The sequence below is a fragment of the Durio zibethinus genome, chromosome 2, assembly GCF_047325235.1.
Source record: "Durio zibethinus cultivar Kanyao isolate XHJ-2024 chromosome 2, ASM4732523v1, whole genome shotgun sequence".
Classification (NCBI taxonomy): Eukaryota; Viridiplantae; Streptophyta; class Magnoliopsida; order Malvales; family Malvaceae; genus Durio; species Durio zibethinus.
Genome location: NC_143163.1, coordinates 35,717,388 through 35,736,990, shown reverse-complemented (window position 1 = coordinate 35,736,990; position 19,603 = coordinate 35,717,388). Strand labels below are relative to the sequence as shown.

General features: G+C 27.3%; 1 protein-coding gene and 2 long non-coding RNA genes across 3 annotated transcripts; 1 reads left to right on the top strand and 2 right to left on the bottom strand.

The window, feature by feature from the left end:
* Positions 1-2,965: 2,965 nt before the first annotated feature.
* On the bottom strand, positions 2,966-4,690 carry LOC149520168 (uncharacterized). Its single transcript, XR_016333471.1, has 2 exons — positions 3,952-4,690; positions 2,966-3,770 (listed from the first exon to the last, which is right to left on the bottom strand). It is a non-coding gene; the product is annotated as an uncharacterized LOC149520168 (long non-coding RNA).
* Positions 4,691-5,431: 741 nt separating this feature from the next.
* Positions 5,432-6,798, top strand: LOC111318055 (MLP-like protein 31). The gene is made up of 2 exons (XM_089754044.1): positions 5,432-6,092; positions 6,225-6,798. Exons 1-2 carry the CDS (start codon positions 5,903-5,905, stop codon positions 6,500-6,502), a joined length of 468 nt encoding a protein of 155 aa, XP_089610170.1. The 5' UTR covers positions 5,432-5,902; the 3' UTR covers positions 6,503-6,798.
* Positions 6,799-17,616: 10,818 nt separating this feature from the next.
* LOC149520167 (uncharacterized) lies at positions 17,617-19,358 on the bottom strand. The gene is made up of 2 exons (XR_016333468.1): positions 18,603-19,358; positions 17,617-18,421 (listed from the first exon to the last, which is right to left on the bottom strand). It is a non-coding gene; the product is annotated as an uncharacterized LOC149520167 (long non-coding RNA).
* Between the last annotated feature and the right edge of the window lie 245 nt (positions 19,359-19,603).

Here is a 19,603-nt window from a genome sequence, read left to right as displayed (position 1 = left end):
AGTTCATAATGATTTTCTTAATGTGAATGGCAAACATTGTAATTTACTCTTTTTTTATATATAAAGAAGATCACAGGTTAAGAATAAAGGAAAAAGGTGGAAATGCTAGAAGTTAAACTCCAAATTTACTAGATGTTGACTCTTAATAATGATGGTATAAATCAACTGAATTAAACTTTAAATTTAGTTTGTAATTTACTTTAAATTTACTTTAGGCCAATTGATCTTTAGATCAGATAACATGTCATTGGAGCTTGTATTTGAAGGCTATAAATTCAAAAGAGTTTATGTGCCCAATGTTTTTTTTAACAAGTAAATATAAGGTAAGGGTTCAAAACTAGATTACATTTATATATATATATATATATATACACATTTTATATATGCTAAATGTAAATACGAATGGGGGGCATTTAGTTTGGAGGAAAGTTAAATTACTAATCACAGTCTTACTTTTCATGATTTGATTCTTTAGTTTGGTTCATTTAATCTAATTCCTAAGGTTTTTTAATATGCCTAACAATGTCAAAAAAGGAGGGTGATAGCTATAAATTAGAAACCTACCTTTCCTTGAGATTTTTTAAGATTATTGATGAAATGTAAAATTTATTCCACTATTACCCTCAATAATAGTTTTTTACGATCTATTTTACCCTTAAAAATTAATGTAATTGCATAATAAATCGAGATCCATTTCAACATACAAAGCTGTATTCCTAACCATATGATTGGACACTTAGCAATGATCATGTGCAATTGAATTTTTATAAAGTTAAATATTTATTTTCAACTGATGACGTTTTAGAAAAACAATGTTTCATAATTATAAACGTAGTTAATCTTGTATAAAATAAAATAAAATAAAATAAAAAATTTCATTTACACAATGTTGTTATATTAAAAATGTAGTCATATTATGTACTATATTATGGAAAAAATTAATTAAAATAAAAATGTTTTAAAAAGAAAAACATAGTAGATTGTTGAAAAATTTTAATTTTGAATTTTTTATAGTTTCAAAAGCACTACAATTTTAATATATGAAACATAGTTGATTGTAAAAAATAATAACAAAAAAATTTTGATATTTTCAATATCAACAATGTTTCTTAGTATAAAAACATAGTAATTGATAAAACATAGTAATTAAGGGATGGAAAATGATTTAGGGAGAAAGTGATCTTTACTTTATATTTAAAATTTAAGAATCTATAGAATTTAAGAACGTTTTTAAGATAAAAACATAGTTTTTGTTAAAAATATAAAAAAATGTTTTTCAGAATTTAATAAAGAATACATTTCTATGTGTTTTTTTTTCTTGAAAACATAAACAAATGTTTTCCAAAATTAAACAAAAACAACGTTTTTAACGTAAAAAATATAGTTTTTTATGAAAAGACTACATTTCTAAGATAAAAATGTAGTTTTTGTTGAAAACATGAAAAAATATTTTTTAGAATTCAACAAAAATGAGATTTCTAAGATAAAAATGTAGTTTTTGTTAAAACATGAAAAAAAATAATTTTTAGAATTCAAGAAAAATAGTGTTTCTAAGATAAAAAAACATAGTTTTTATTGAAAATATAATATTTCTAAGATAAAAATGCAATCTTTGTTAAAAAACATGAAAAAAAAATATTTTTCAGAATTTAAAGAAGATGTTTCTAAGATAAAAACGTAATTTTTGTTGAAAATACGAAAAATATATTTTTCAAAATTCAATGAAGATAACGTTTATAAGATAAAAACGTAATTTTTGTTAAAAAGACAACTTTTTAATAGAGAAAAACTCAGTCTATGTTAAAAATATAAAAAAATAAAAAGTAAAATATCTTTGCTTAATATTATTACATATGAAATCTAAAATATATTTACCTAATATTATTATATATAAAATTTGTTTTAAGGGCTTCCCCCAAAAAATCCTCGATAGGGGGGTTTACCATCCCTTTTCAACTCTCACGTCAACCTTACCATAAAGGTCAATTCGTATATTTTCTCTACATAAGGCCAATCATTGTTAGGATAGTAGTTAAAATTGTATAATTATATTTGATGAAAATATAAAAAAATATTTTTCAAAATTATTTAGTTTTAATGAAGACAACATATTATTAACGTGTCACATGTTATTCACATATTAGTATTATTAATATTATGTGTTATTATAGATAATAAAATAAAAAAACTTTAAGTGATTTTACATTTTTGTGAATCATATACAAAAATTTTACATTCCCTAAGTTAATAAGAACTCAGAATCATACATTCCCCTTTAATATCACTTTTTTTTTTGAAATCCAAGAATCCATAAACCAATCGCTCCTAAAAAATAAATTCTAAATATAGAGTAAACCTTGTATTGTTACATGGTAGACAACTGTTGGCTAAGAAATATAAAGTTGTGAAATGTAGAATACTGACTACGGAAGAGAGCTTACTCAGACAGCACAAATTGTTGGGATTTTGTTTTAAGCATAAACAAATTCCACAATGAGATCAACATAAAATAAATCACATGCAAGAAGCAATATTTAACGTAGTTTGGCCTAATTACTTATAACCACGAATGAGAGAAAATTCATTATAAACGTCGAGATTACAAAGAGTACAAAATATTATAAATAAACATTAATCTCAAGTCTCTGAAACAATCTTAGTTTCCGTGCATATCTAACCTATGGAATATTTTCTATTCCATGCTATTGGGATTTTTTTTAAAACAGAAATAATGAAGTGAACACACTAATAAAACTTTAACTCAATCAAATAACGAATTGATCTTGATCAAACTACTTAATCGAAACTACACAAAATCTCTTTTTTTGTCATATCATTCTTGTTTTTTTTCAGCCATGTAAGGTTTAAAACCCTATGTAGACACCCTGAAGATAAATAAAAGGATAAAATAAATTTTAAAAAAATAGAAAAGATAAAATAAGTGATAAATTTTGGTGATTAAATGTTTAAAATTCAATTGCATTTTGAAATTAAAATCCAGATTGAAGCTCAGTTTAAATGGAGATCCTATCTCCAACATCATTATTTAATCCATTGGCAGACTACTTTGGGGGGTAGGCACTACTGGCCCAATTACAAAAGAGCAAGCTAGTTCATTTATGTCAGTCATTTCGAGATTTATCAATTTATATGTTGCTGAGCAAATTTGATTGGTGCTTGATAAGTTTACATATGTTTGTAAGAGGTTCAAAGACCAAGTGCTGTTGCTTAAGGAGCCCTTGCGTGCGATAGTTCCATTGCTGACCGCTATTCGGAAGCTTCAGTCATCTACTGAACATTTGACTACTTTACATCCTGAGTTTCTTTTGCTCTGTTTGCTGCAAAGTGCTATAAAACTGGTTTTTCCATTCTAGAGGAAGATATTTTTGTGGTTAATTAGTTGAGAGAGTAATTACGTAGAAAGATTGGGCAAGTGATCAAGTCACCATAATTCTTGATCACTGTCTTCACCAATTCACCCCTGCTAACACCCATAGTTATCAGCCATCACCACCAACACCCATAATACCGACCCTAAAACCAATTCCCAAACAGAATCCAAAATCAGTCTAATTTTAGCCCCAGATACAAGTTTTGGACACCTAATTTTTTGCCTAGCGACAAAAACCTCCACTTGAGATCACTAGCAAACACTCGAAAGTTAACACCATTGCCAAATTGAAAACCACTTTTCATGTGACACTGTCACCGTCGATCGATCTAAGGCCACCACCCATTTGGTTGGGCTCTACCAGTAATCCACCAAATACCTTGCAAGAATTCAGAACACACATCAGGAACGTAGAAAACTCAAGGGAACACAAAATTAAAAGCTGGGCAAAATCACTTCGCTACTTGCAAATCAGCCATAACAGAACCCAGACAGCGCACGACACACCCAACCATGGTCCTAAATTCAACCTCAACTAATAAATCAGGGAATTCACTAACCTGACAGTAATTGCCCCACATCCTAGAAACCCAAAAGAAACTGAGCTTCATCGCTTATTTTTCGCCAACAGGTCATTCACCTTCGACAAGGAATACTAACAAGACAAAGAAAACAACAAAGCAAGGTCAGAAACAAAGAGGAAAATTTTTGGGGTTTCGTTTGCATTTTATCCTAAAAGTTTTGTGTCTCCAAATCAGGTGAGGAAAAATCCAAAAATAAAAGGGAGAATATAACTTAGGGGTGGTGGTGACCGGCGTAACAAGGACATTGAGTTCAGATCCACCACCTTCCTAGGCAAATTCAGGTGAAGCAACCAGGTTTTCTGAAAAATCTATACCAAGATCCGAGATGACGAGATTGAGAAGAGTCTCATGACAAGTTTCAAAGCAAACCAGTGATTGAACGTTCGTCCATAAGTGGTCGATGACGATCAGAGACGACGGCGATTGTGGCATTTCGTCGAAATCTTGTGGAGTTTCTAACCAATGCCTATATTTTCTTAGAGAAAGAGAGAGAGCAAAAATTGTAAAGAGAGAAGAAGGACGTGTAAAATGAAGAGGAAAGCTTAAAAAAAGGCTTTTATAGCTTTGATAAAATAGTGCCATTTTAGCTAAAGAAAATGGGTTCTCTTTGACCCGTTTCAAGGATCTACGCGTCAAAAACTGGGTGATTCTACCCAATCGCTTGAATCGATCCTTATCCCAGTCTAATTCTATGCCATTTGAGCTAAAAGTCGAGCCGTGGCGAGTTTTAGGAGCCGAGCCGTGAATTGCTTTGGGTATTCTTTTTTCATTTTTGTTAGTTTGCTCATTATTTATCAATTATTTTTATGAATGAATAAAAAAAGGTAAATAAATAAAAAAAATATTTCAAAAAAGATATTAAAAAAAATAAAAATATCAATTTTTCTTAAAAATAAAAATTTTAAAAAAGGTATTTTTGAGGAAAAGTTAAAAGTATCAATTTTTTGTATCAATTTTCCTTGAAAATAAATATTTCAAAAAGATATTTTTGAGGAAAAGTTGAAAGTATCAATTTTTCTTAGAAATAAAAACTTCAAAAAAATATTTTTGAGAAAAAGTTGAATATCAATTTCCCTTAAAAATAAAATTTTCAAAAAAATATATTTGAAGAAAAGTTGAAAGTATCAATTTTCCTTGATAATCCAATTTTCAGAACAACGTTTTTTTAGGAAAAATTGAAATTATCAATTTTTCTTATATAAAAGCATGAGCTTTTTTATAAAACAACATAATAAAAAAGATATCTCTATCAAAAGTTAAAGCATTATTCCTTTTTCTTTTCCTTTTTTATTTTTTTTAAATGTCAAATAATATGACGACAGAGCCTCTGTAAAGAAAACAATAGTTTTTTTTACACTCTTAAGATGATGTAATTTTTTTAATTTTTTATCAAAAGTATTGGAGTCAATTAAGAATAATTTTTAATAATTAATTATTTGGTAAAGTTTTTAAGGCTTAATGGATAATACAAAATCGAGCTGGTATCATTATTTGATGGGCGCTGTGGGAGTGCTATAACTTTTCTTACACATAACCGTACTCTTGGACCTAGTTTTGATTTCGTAAACATTGAATCTACCTTTTAAAGATACTTAAGTCAAACTTAGGATTTTTTTTTTAAATAGACAGATTCAGTTAGATGGCCAATCGTACCTAAATAAAAAAGATTAGTAGTGACTCTTCAAGTCAATGTCTAACGATAAATATACTAATCTAGACGTTATGACACCCTATAACTAAGCATGAAAGGATTAAGGAATCCTTGATGAATGGGCTTTAGTTTAGGCCACCTCTCCATAGAGGAAACCAAGCCCAACACAAATGTCCATAAAAGGGCAGCAGACACTGCAAGCTATGATATAATACATCACTTCCATTTAATAGCTGATAACTAATTCTAGACTATATCGAGAAAAAATTGTGAGAAATGTCGTCTCTAATTGGTAAGGTTGAGACCGACGTAGAGCTTAAAGCTTCTGCCGAGAAGTTTCATGATATGTTCTGCAACAGACCTCACCATATATCCAATGCTAGCTCCGATAAGGTACAAGCATGTTCTTTACATGAGGGTGACTGGGGGAAGGAGGGTTCCATCATCTGCTGGAATTACGTTCATGGTAAGATTCGAATTTCCTTTTTTTTATTTTTTCATTTTTTCCTTTAAAAATTGAGGGAAAGATGATTAATTTTCTAGTTGAATTAAGAGTAAAGTTTTGTTCCATATATATATGAACCATAAATAATTACAGATGGGGAGGCTAAAGTTTTAAAAGAGATAGTTGAATCGGTTGATCCAAAGAACAACTCACTCTGTCTCAGAGCGATTGAAGGAGACCTTTTGAAGGAGTACAAGAGCTTCCTAATCAAACTTCAAGTTTCCCCAAAGAGCAACGGTCAGGGCAGTATAGCACACTGGACTATGGAGTACGAAAAGCTGCACGAGGGTATTGCACATCCAGAGACTCTTCTGGAGCTCGCAGTCCAAGTCTCCAAAGATGTCGATTCCCACCTCATCCAAGGAAACTAAATAACTAAGCCAGGATCCATGATCAAGATTGAAATCTGCGTTTGATATGTGTAAGAATAAATAAACAGTGTGAGATATATATCATCTGTTGATGTCTTGAGCTTTTAAGTGTGTGGAATGCCTAATCTCTCTCTGTATATTTTCTTATCTTTGGTGTATCAAGTGAATCTGTATGTTGTGCTTCTATTTTTGTGATCATATATATGTGTGATCATATATATGTTCACAAACATACCTTCTATTTATATATAATATTCCACATCAGATTCAATATTCCTCTACCCTTTGCCTTATTGCAGGTTTTGTTCACTTCAAGCAAAGAAAAAAAAAGTTTCATTTTTTTCCTCAAATCCCAATCACTCTTTAACATACTTTAATTCTAATCTTATTTTTAAAGTATATCTAGTTAAAATTTTACAAATCTCAAATTTTATCTTAAAGATTTTTTTTTGTATTTGAAAATAGGTCTGGAGTGTCCTTAATTAAATTTTACATAAGCGTGTTCTTTTTTTCAAAAATAATTTTAAGAGTACACTTTCCAAATCAATTTAATGTATTCAAAATTTTAAGTTAAGAATATTTTTGACAGAAATCGAATCTTAATTGATATATAAATAAGAGTTTATATTTGATACACTGTCAGTGTATAGATTCTATATATTATTAGTAAATCAGATGACATCATCTCATTAATGAGCAAATATCAACTCTTAAAATAAATATACAAAAATTAATATTTCTAAAATACTTACTCATTAATGCAACGGTATTATCTGATTTATTTCATTAATGAAATGATATCATCCTATTCATTAATTGTGTATAAAATTTATATACAGATAGTGCATCAAATATAAATTCAAATCCTCTATATATATATATATACATATATGTAATATTTTTATAAAATAATATTTTAAGATTTTTAATGCCAAAATATAAAATATGAAAAATAAATTTGAAATATAGAAAAAGTATAATATAAATTCCATTCAAAACAAGATATAATTTTGTGGTGTTCTGAAAACAAATAATGGCCGAAGAAATTAGGATGAAAGAAATATTACATTAACTTCTCAACTTTTTGAAGAATTAATCACGGTATATTGATATTATAAAAAAATTAAAATTTCTTTACAAAATAGATGAACGAATATATTTTTCCAAAATCTATACGGTCTCATAGGGTTCTTTTCTTCTTTGGATGTATATGCTCTGAAATAATTATTATCGGGTCATCACTATTATTTTTTTATAAAAAGAATTAATTGTGTTTGACATATGGTAAATTCGCCTAACTCATTTTTTTTTAATACATATGATGGGTATAACCCTTAAAAAAAGGAAAAAAAAATTTAATTCGAAACCAATAAACTTTAAAATTATTTTGTAGACTTAAAATATACCCAATAAACTTTATAACCTTCCATTCAAAAGCCATTTGAGCCAGCCCAAATTTATACTTAAGCCTTAATCATGAAAACTCATTTTGGAGTGATGCGTTGACATTTTTGTTGGGATTTTTTTAACAAATTTATCTAAATTGAAAACAAAGAATTGATAAAAAAAGAAAAAAGTGAAAAAAAAAAAGGTGTCATGTTGATATTTTAACGGAAGATCAAACAAAAGTAAAAATGAGTAAAATTTATATAATTGAAAGATGAATGGATGGATGGATTAAATCTTAATTATGTATAAATATAGAATTCTTATTAAATTAAGATATTAAATAATAACTTTATTAATATAATAATATATAAATATAAAATAATTAATTAAAAATATAATTATATATATACCCAGGGCAACACGAAAGTCATTAAATCACATCGAGCTCGATCCCGATTTTTAAAACAAACAAACTTGATTTGATCTCAAATTTTTAAAAAATAGACATATATTAGATTAAATCGAATAAAAATTCTTGAAATATGGGTTTTTGTCATACCTACATCCATTATTATTTTTTTCATACAAAACTTATTTAATTTAAATTTTTTAAAAAAAAAACCAAGAAAATGACAGAAAAAAAAAGAAAACTAAATAGAGATCGCCCTTGGATTCATTAAATTAAGGTCTAAAATAACAATTCTGTTAATACAATACATATTTATAAATTATAAACATAAAATTAAATGAATAATAAAACATATATTTATATATATTAGGACGAGTTGAAATACTCTAAACTTTTATTTAACTTATAGACACCTTATTTTGTCTGAAAATTTTTTGAAATTCATTGAGTTTCAATTTTTAATTTTGATTGTGTATTTGGGCCTTAATTGAAAAAGTGAATTTTAGGCCCAAAGATTAAGTCCTAAATTTTCTTTGTATTTTAATTTTTTAGTTTAATTTTTGGTTTAATTTTTAGTTTTTTATTGAAAAGAGTCAAAGTTAATTGGTATAAACAATAAAAAAATAAAAATAAAAAGAAAAATGTGGGATTTTGCATGAAAAATCTTGGATTTGATTCAACTCTTAGATTCTATCTCAGATTTTAATTTTAATGGTTGAATAATTTTGGAAAGACTTTGAGCTCAATCTATTGAAAAATAAAAGATTACACAAAGAATAAAATTTAGAGAGAAATCCTAGATTTGGTTGAATTAATTCTTTCAAATTGAAAAGGATTCAACCTCTATATAAGGACCTTGAATCTAAGATCAAAAGAGGAAGCTTGAGAGCAATTCACTTTAAGATAAATAGGAGGTCATTTAAAAGAGAAAAAATTTGGGCAAAATAAAATTTTGAATTAACAAGGAAGAAACAATCAAGCAAAAAAAAAATTGCACGAACATCCAGTTGAAGTTTTTGGAAGGAAAGCTTAGATTTATGGTAGAAACATCAATTTGTGAAAAGTGAAAGATTGTTGGAACTCATGATCCATTGAGGTAATATTTACTTCCTTTTATTTTTGTGATTTTTGCATAACTTTTATAATATTTAATTGCCTATTCTTGTTTTTATATTTATTACATGATATTTATTGTTTTCATGAATTTGCATGACTAATATTATATTTGCATGATTATTTATATATTATTATTTGTATGATTATATATTTAATTGCATATTTCACATGGTTTATATATTATTATTTACATGATTGCATGATTTATATATTATTATTTGCATGATTATATATTTAATTGCATGTTTATTTGCACAGTTTATATATTACTATTTGCATGATTATATATTTAATTGCATATTTATTTGTAAGGTTTATATATTTATTTGCATGATTTATAAATTTAATTGCATGTTTATTTGCATGATTTACATTGTTAATTGCATGATTATATATTTATTTGCATGATTATTAATTATTTATTTGTGTGATTGTATGATTATTAATATATATTTTCATAGTTATTTATTCATTCATTAGTATTATTGCATGATTTTATATTTATTGCATGATATGATATTTTATTAATGTTGAATGATATCTAATTGCATGTTTTTATATTTATTTTGTGCATAATTGCATGATTGTACATCATTACTAATATATTTATGTGATTATATCTAATTTCATGATTATATACTTGCATGAATGGTTATTAATATATTTGCATGGTATTTTATATTATTGTATGATAATATATTTGTATGATATTATATATTTATATGATTGTTATTATTGCATGATAATTAGTATATTTGCATGACATTCTTGCATGAATATTTTAGCAGATCAAGGTATGATATTATTACATAATATTTGGTATGATTTATAGTATTATATTTGTATGATAATATTTGCATGGTATGATTTAATATTTATTGCATGATTGCTTGATATTTTGATATAAATTTTGCATCACCATGTTATGATTTTGATTTGCATGATAAAACTATATTTGATAAGGCTTAGATAAGATAACATATAATTAACTTTGTACCAATTTTGGTCGTAAAGAGGTGCTAATACCTTTCTTACATGTAATTAAGTTTCGAACCTTAATTCTGTTGATGTAGACCAGAACCTATTCTTTTTAGAGACTCTTAGCTTAAGCTTAGGATAACCTTAAAAATGATAGACTCATATAGGTGACTAATCACACCTAACTAAAAAAAATTGGTGGTGACATGATTTTTGTGTCCAATGGGTAAGCTCTTCCAACCTGGACGTTATGACAGTTTGGTGACTTCACTGTGGATATTAGAGAGTCAAACCATTAGTTAGTTATATGTTAGCTTAAGCCTTACTTTAGTAGTTTTTATTATATAATTATTTATGTAGACTAACCTATTTATTTGTGATTTCTTATTTGTTTGTTTTGTATATATTATTTTTTATTTACACTTATTTATTTGATTACTTGGCATGTTCCTTTACACACACCACACTTGCATATATGCATAAGCTCTACACCTGGGTTTTATTTTTTATTAGGAAGGAGCAAGTACCTACACTCTCATGAGGTGATAACCTTTGTGTGAGCTAGTAAAAACTCTTACTCAAATTGAACTCTTTCTGTTTGAGTCTATAATGGTGGGCGAGGATTAGGGGTGCTCTACTAGTCTATAATGGACGATAATATAAGGAACAATTTGGGAGAGATTATCAAGCTTTTGAACCCAATATGTACATGAATCCTAAGAATCCAAACCTAGGCTAGCACCTTTCTTTCCTTTTGCTAGAAAACCCTAAATAAAACACATGATGGCACAATTACTATTCTTGTAAATTTATTCCTTGCATACTAACCTTTTATATTGTTCCTTGTATGTATTGTATGTATATGTTATATTATGTCAACTAACCTTTTTTCTTTATTTTATTTTGCATGCATGCATCATTAGATTTATATAAGGAGTAATTATCACAAAAACAATCTTAACAAAGAGAATCTTAATTATAGCTATGGTGAGCCTACCAAAATTCTCTATGAGCCTGAGAATGAAATATGAAGAAGCTCAGTTTAAAGGAGGTGATTACTTGCCAACCAATTATATAACTATTTTGCTTGCTAAATTTCATCTCAATCTTAAATGAAGTGAATCAGATGATGTCACCTCATTAATGAATAAAATTTTTAGAAATATTAATTTTTGTATATTTATTTTAAAAATATTTATTGATAGTATATAAAATTTATATATTGATAATGTATCAAACATAAACTCATAAAAGATTTATATATATAAAGTAATAAATAAGGGTGACGTTATAAGAAAAGGAAAGTTGATATAACTTTAAAATTTCGCATGAAAAAGAAAGACATTGAATTTGAATTATAGGAAATAGAATTTACCTAGGAAGCAAAAGAAAGTTTTGTTTTTGACCGAGCATTTATATATATTTCAATAAATGGTGTATGTCTCATCCTATATTCAAAGAGTTAGATTCAAATAGTCTTTTATCCAGCAATTTTTTTTTAATTTTAACTTTACTCAAATATTGTCTTGAATGCAAATATATCATTTCTTTCTTTTTCTATTTTGTATGAGAGAAAAGATTAAAACTCAACTCTTTAGGTTAGGAATACAAGACGTACCATGGAACCAAATATTTAAGTGAAACTATCATTTATGTTTTTATAACAAAAAAAATTAATTACCTTCGTATTGTTGCCCCTGTCCAATCTTTACATGTTGCATTATGAGCTCTATATTATTTAGCAACAATATGATAATTTATAATATAATTCTATCAGCATATTGTGCTCCATATACTTTGATCGATTCAAATTCAAAGAAATACTTCTATTCTTTTGACATGGACACTATAAAAAGAAAAATAGATGCTAGATGCTATATATGTTACACCATGAGAGCATATATAGGATGGGTGAATGAATAAGCTCTCGATGACAAATTCCAGGTGCAATTGCCAGTAAGAAAAAAGGTACGAGACCCTAGCTCAATCATTACTTTTTAATTTTCAAGCGAAATATGACTTTTTAGAACTGAAAAAACAAAAAGAGGAGCCACCTGAATCATGAGTTTGAACAGGAAATATTGAAACTGACATCTTTGCACAAATCCTTTTGTTAAAAAAAAATATCTTTTAGAGAATTTTACATTGACAAACAGGCTTTGGTGCAACTAGACATATTTTATTATCTTATTACTTCATCATGGCTACTTACTACTTGGAATAATAAGGCCACGTATCTATCCTAGCTTGCTTTTTTATGTCGTGCTAATTGCGGGTAATTGATTAATTAATAGAATTATTTGCTGTGGTTCCTGCAATAGGAATTAGCTTTTAACCGGTAGCTTCAATCACATATTTGAATGTTTCTTTAACGTCAGGAGCCTTCTTCCCATGTGATCTGCTACTCCTTTCCATCCAAATATAGTAAATGGTAGCACACAATGCAATCTTCAATATTGTGACCCTGAGAGATTTACCTTTCTGAAGCTTGATCCTGGTAGCTCTCCTTTATATTTGAAAGTTGCAATGCTTTATTCCACAATCGCCTTGAGTAGCAACAATAAAAAAATATATATTCTATCCTCATTGGCTTGGTGTAATGCTTTAAAATTTCGTGAGATATTATTATGATAATTTATTATGGTATATATATAGGGATTTAGATTTAAATTTAAATTTGTGATTTTTTTGTATAATAAAATCATAACATTTTATGGTCAAAACGATTAATATTTTACAAGTCAAGTATGAATTTTTTATACCAATTGTGGACATCATAACAAATTTTTAAAATATCTTGATATAAAATTGGGTGTCATCATAATGATTTTGGAGTTCGTTAGACGAATTAAAAAAAAAAAAGAAGTTGTTATTAAAATTTTTTTAATTATAAGTGATTAGTTACCTATGAAAACTTATTATTTTAATAAAATATTAAAATTAATTAATATTTATTAAAAAAATAATTTTTAGATCTGTGAAAAATAGTTTGGATTCGATAGTGTAATTAAGTGTAGATAAATATTAGCATTCTGACAGTACCCATTTTAAAATGGTACAAATTAATTATGTATTATCTTTTAATTTTAATAAAAGTAATCTTAATTTTGATATTTAAAATTAATTTCTTTGATTCCCTTTATTTATCACTATTTTGATTTGTTTAATTTCTAAAAAAAATTCTCTTTTTTATTTTTTCTTTAAATAAAAATATTATTTCATTTTTATAAAGAAAAATTGAAATCTTCTTATTGAAAAATTCTAAAAATATTTCAATACATTGATAATATTAGAAGAAATTTTCTCACCTAGAAAATTTTCATGAATTACTACTTGGATTTATCTTATTACGAAGGTTCAGATCTATTTTTTTAAGATTGAGTGATACACATGCTTTGTAAATAATATTCATGTATTATTACATGTGACTTTATTCTTAAAAAAACTCTTTTATTTTCTTTTATTTTTTTCTTTTTTAAAAAATAAAAACTTTTGTATATTAAATATCTTCCTAAATACTATAATACTTTGATAACATTTTAGAAAAATATTCTCACTTAAATATTTTTAAAGAATCACTATTTAGATTTCTTTAATATCCCATCATCGAAAAAGATCTCCATTTTTATCTTTTAGATTATTTTACTTTTTAAAATATATATTTATTTTAAAATTTTAAACGTACAAAAAAAATAAATAACTTATCAAAAATTAAAAAAAATTACCCAAAAAATAACTTTTCAAAGCTGGTAAATGGTTCACATATCCAACTAGCAGTTTGGTCAATCGATTCAATGCAATGGTAGTTTTTCCTAGTTCAACTGGCGATTTGGAGCAATTCTTTTTTGTTTTCTCAATGATTCGACAATTAATCCCTATTTCAGGAGTAGTTTGGTCAATTTAGCAAACATTTTGACTAGACTGATTCAAGGCTTATTAACAAAAGTTGAGCACTGGGTCGAGCACGTGAACCTCAAGTCGGGTCTGGGTTTATATGTAACTTAGGCAAGTTTTTTTTTTTTAGCTATAAAAGAACAAACTTTTTTTAGCTCATTTTCAACTTTTCCTTAAAAGAATCCAAATTTTTTTTAAAAAATCTAACAATAGCCGGCCATCTCAAACCAACAATAGTCGACCACCTCAAACCCCAAGCTTGAGAATAGGGAAAAAGTTACAAGTATTGGTATTTCAGTTTTAAATTTATTGGATGTCACCTATATATTATTGGGGACTACATAAACCATTGACTTAATTTTGAGTTCATAATGATTTTCTTAATGTGAATGGCAAACATTGTAATTTACTCTTTTTTTATATATAAAGAAGATCACAGGTTAAGAATAAAGGAAAAAGGTGGAAATGCTAGAAGTTAAACTCCAAATTTACTAGATGTTGACTCTTAATAATGATGGTATAAATCAACTGAATTAAACTTTAAATTTAGTTTGTAATTTACTTTAAATTTACTTTAGGCCAATTGATCTTTAGATCAGATAACATGTCATTGGAGCTTGTATTTGAAGGCTATAAATTCAAAAGAGTTTATGTGCCCAATGTTTTTTTTAACAAGTAAATATAAGGTAAGGGTTCAAAACTAGATTACATTTATATATATATATATATATATACACATTTTATATATGCTAAATGTAAATACGAATGGGGGGCATTTAGTTTGGAGGAAAGTTAAATTACTAATCACAGTCTTACTTTTCATGATTTGATTCTTTAGTTTGGTTCATTTAATCTAATTCCTAAGGTTTTTTAATATGCCTAACAATGTCAAAAAAGGAGGGTGATAGCTATAAATTAGAAACCTACCTTTCCTTGAGATTTTTTAAGATTATTGATGAAATGTAAAATTTATTCCACTATTACCCTCAATAATAGTTTTTTACGATCTATTTTACCCTTAAAAATTAATGTAATTGCATAATAAATCGAGATCCATTTCAACATACAAAGCTGTATTCCTAACCATATGATTGGACACTTAGCAATGATCATGTGCAATTGAATTTTTATAAAGTTAAATATTTATTTTCAACTGATGACGTTTTAGAAAAACAATGTTTCATAATTATAAACGTAGTTAATCTTGTATAAAATAAAATAAAATAAAATAAAAAATTTCATTTACACAATGTTGTTATATTAAAAATGTAGTCATATTATGTACTATATTATGGAAAAAATTAATTAAAATAAAAATGTTTTAAAAAGAAAAACATAGTAGATTGTTGAAAAATTTTAATTTTGAATTTTTTATAGTTTCAAAAGCACTACAATTTTAATATATGAAACATAGTTGATTGTAAAAAATAATAACAAAAAAATTTTGATATTTTCAATATCAACAATGTTTCTTAGTATAAAAACGTAGTAATTGATAAAACATAGTAATTAAGGGATGGAAAATGATTTAGGGAGAAAGTGATCTTTACTTTATATTTAAAATTTAAGAATCTATAGAATTTAAGAACGTTTTTAAGATAAAAACATAGTTTTTGTTAAAAATATAAAAAAATGTTTTTCAGAATTTAATAAAGAATACATTTCTATGTGTTTTTTTTTATTGAAAACATAAACAAATGTTTTCCAAAATTAAACAAAAACAACGTTTTTAACGTAAAAAATATAGTTTTTTATGAAAAGACTACATTTCTAAGATAAAAATGTAGTTTTTGTTGAAAACATGAAAAAATATTTTTTAGAATTCAACAAAAATGAGATTTCTAAGATAAAAATGTAGTTTTTGTTAAAACATGAAAAAAAATAATTTTTAGAATTCAAGAAAAATAGTGTTTCTAAGATAAAAAAACATAGTTTTTATTGAAAATATAATATTTCTAAGATAAAAATGCAGTCTTTGTTAAAAAACATGAAAAAAAAATATTTTTCAGAATTTAAAGAAGATGTTTCTAAGATAAAAACGTAATTTTTGTTGAAAATACGAAAAATATATTTTTCAAAATTCGATGAAGATAACGTTTATAAGATAAAAACGTAATTTTTGTTAAAAAGACAACTTTTTAATAGAGAAAAACTCAGTCTATGTTAAAAATATAAAAAAATAAAAAGTAAAATATCTTTGCTTAATATTATTACATATGAAATCTAAAATATATTTACCTAATATTATTATATATAAAATTTGTTTTAAGGGCTTCCCCCAAAAAATCCTCGATAGGGGGGTTTACCATCCCTTTTCAACTCTCACGTCAACCTTACCATAAAGGTCAATTCGTATATTTTCTCTACATAAGGCCAATCATTGTTAGGATAGTAGTTAAAATTGTATAATTATATTTGATGAAAATATAAAAAAATATTTTTCAAAATTATTTAGTTTTAATGAAGACAACATATTATTAACGTGTCACATGTTATTCACATATTAGTATTATTAATATTATGTGTTATTATAGATAATAAAATAAAAAAACTTTAAGTGATTTTACATTTTTGTGAATCATATACAAAAATTTTACATTCCCTAAGTTAATAAGAACTCAGAATCATACATTCCCCTTTAATATCACTTTTTTTTTTGAAATCCAAGAATCCATAAACCAATCGCTCCTAAAAAATAAATTCTAAATATAGAGTAAACCTTGTATTGTTACATGGTAGACAACTGTTGGCTAAGAAATATAAAGTTGTGAAATGTAGAATACTGACTACGGAAGAGAGCTTACTCAGACAGCACAAATTGTTGGGATTTTGTTTTAAGCATAAACAAATTCCACAATGAGATCAACATAAAATAAATCACATGCAAGAAGCAATATTTAACGTAGTTTGGCCTAATTACTTATAACCACGAATGAGAGAAAATTCATTATAAACGTCGAGATTACAAAGAGTACAAAATATTATAAATAAACATTAATCTCAAGTCTCTGAAACAATCTTAGTTTCCGTGCATATCTAACCTATGGAATATTTTCTATTCCATGCTATTGGGATTTTTTTTAAAACAGAAATAATGAAGTGAACACACTAATAAAACTTTAGCTCAATCAAATAACGAATTGATCTTGATCAAACTACTTAATCGAAACTACACAAAATCTCTTTTTTTGTCATATCATTCTTGTTTTTTTTCAGCCATGTAAGGTTTAAAACCCTATGTAGACACCCTGAAGATAAATAAAAGGATAAAATAAATTTTAAAAAAATAGAAAAGATAAAATAAGTGATAAATTTTGGTGATTAAATGTTTAAAATTCAATTGCATTTTGAAATTAAAATCCAGATTGAAGCTCAGTTTAAATGGAGATCCTATCTCCAACATCATTATTTAATCCATTGGCAGACTACTTTGGGGGGTAGGCACTACTGGCCCAATTACAAAAGAGCAAGCTAGTTCATTTATGTCAGTCATTTCGAGATTTATCAATTTATATGTTGCTGAGCAAATTTGATTGGTGCTTGATAAGTTTACATATGTTTGTAAGAGGTTCAAAGACCAAGTGCTGTTGCTTAAGGAGCCCTTGCGTGCGATAGTTCCATTGCTGACCGCTATTCGGAAGCTTCAGTCATCTACTGAACATTTGACTACTTTACATCCTGAGTTTCTTTTGCTCTGTTTGCTGCAAAGTGCTATAAAACTGGTTTTTCCATTCTAGAGGAAGATATTTTTGTGGTTAATTAGTTGAGAGAGTAATTACGTAGAAAGATTGGGCAAGTGATCAAGTCACCATAATTCTTGATCACTGTCTTCACCAATTCACCCCTGCTAACACCCATAGTTATCAGCCATCACCACCAACACCCATAATACCGACCCTAAAACCAAGTCCCAAACAGAATCCAAAATCAGTCTAATTTTAGCCCCAGATACAAGTTTTGGACACCTAATTTTTTGCCTAGCGACAAAAACCTCCACTTGAGATCACTAGCAAACACTCGAAAGTTAACACCATTGCCAAATTGAAAACCACTTTTCATGTGACACTGTCACCGTCGATCGATCTAAGGCCACCACCCATTTGGTTGGGCTCTACCAGTAATCCACCAAATACCTTGCAAGAATTCAGAACACACATCAGGAACGTAGAAAACTCAAGGAAACACAAAATTAAAAGCTGGGCAAAATCACTTCGCTACTTGCAAATCAGCCATAACAGAACCCAGACAGCGCACGACACACCCAACCATGGTCCTAAATTCAACCTCAACTAATAAATCAGGGAATTCACTAACCTGACAGTAATTGCCCCACAACCTAGAAACCCAAAAGAAACTGAGCTTCATCGCTTATTTTTCGCCAACAGGTCATTCACCTTCGACAAGGAATACTAACAAGACAAAGAAAACAACAAAGCAAGGTCAGAAACAAAGAGGAAAATTTTTGGGGTTTCGTTTGCATTTTATCCTAAAAGTTTTGTGTCTCCAAATCAGGTGAGGAAAAATCCAAAAATAAAAGGGAGAATATAACTTAGGGGTGGTGGTGACCGGCGTAACAAGGACATTGAGTTCAGATCCACCACCTTCCTAGGCAAATTCAGGTGAAGCAACCAGGTTTTCTGAAAAATCTATACCAAGATCCGAGATGACGAGATTGAGAAGAGTCTCATGACAAGTTTCAAAGCAAACCAGTGATTGAACGTTCGTCCATAAGTGGTCGATGACGATCAGAGACGACGGCAATTGTGGCATTTCGTCGAAATCTTGTGGAGTTTCTAACCAATGCCTATATTTTCTTACAGAAAGAGAGAGAGCAAAAATTGTAAAGAGAGAAGAAGGACGTGTAAAATGAAGAGGAAAGCTTAAAAAAAAGGCTTTTATAGCTTTGATAAAATAGTGCCATTTTAGCTAAAGAAAATGGGTTCTCTTTGACCCGTTTCAAGGATCTACGCGTCAAAAACTGGGTGATTCTACCCAATCGCTTGAATCGATCCTTATCCCAGTCTAATTCTATGCCATTTGAGCTAAAAGTCGAGCCGTGGCGAGTTTTAGGAGCCGAGCCGTGAATTGCTTTGGGTATTCTTTTTTCATTTTTGTTAGTTTACTCATTATTTATCAATTATTTTTATGAATGAATAAAAAAAGGTAAATAAATAAAAAAATTATTTCAAAAAAGATATTTAAAAAAAATAAAAATATCAATTTTTCTTAAAAATAAAAATTTTAAAAAAGGTATTTTTGAGGAAAAGTTAAAAATATCAATTTTCTGTATCAATTTTCCTTGAAAATAAATATTT

What these genes read in the sequence shown, in the direction of transcription:
- LOC111318055 (XM_089754044.1), top strand. Translation starts at nt 5,903, where the DNA reads ATGTCGTCTCTAATTGGTAAGGTTGAGACCGACGTAGAGCTTAAAGCT. An exon ending in CTGCTGGAATTACGTTCATG is followed by an intron (nt 6,093 to 6,224) that starts GTAAGATTCGAA and finishes AAATAATTACAG; the next exon opens with ATGGGGAGGCTAAAGTTTTA.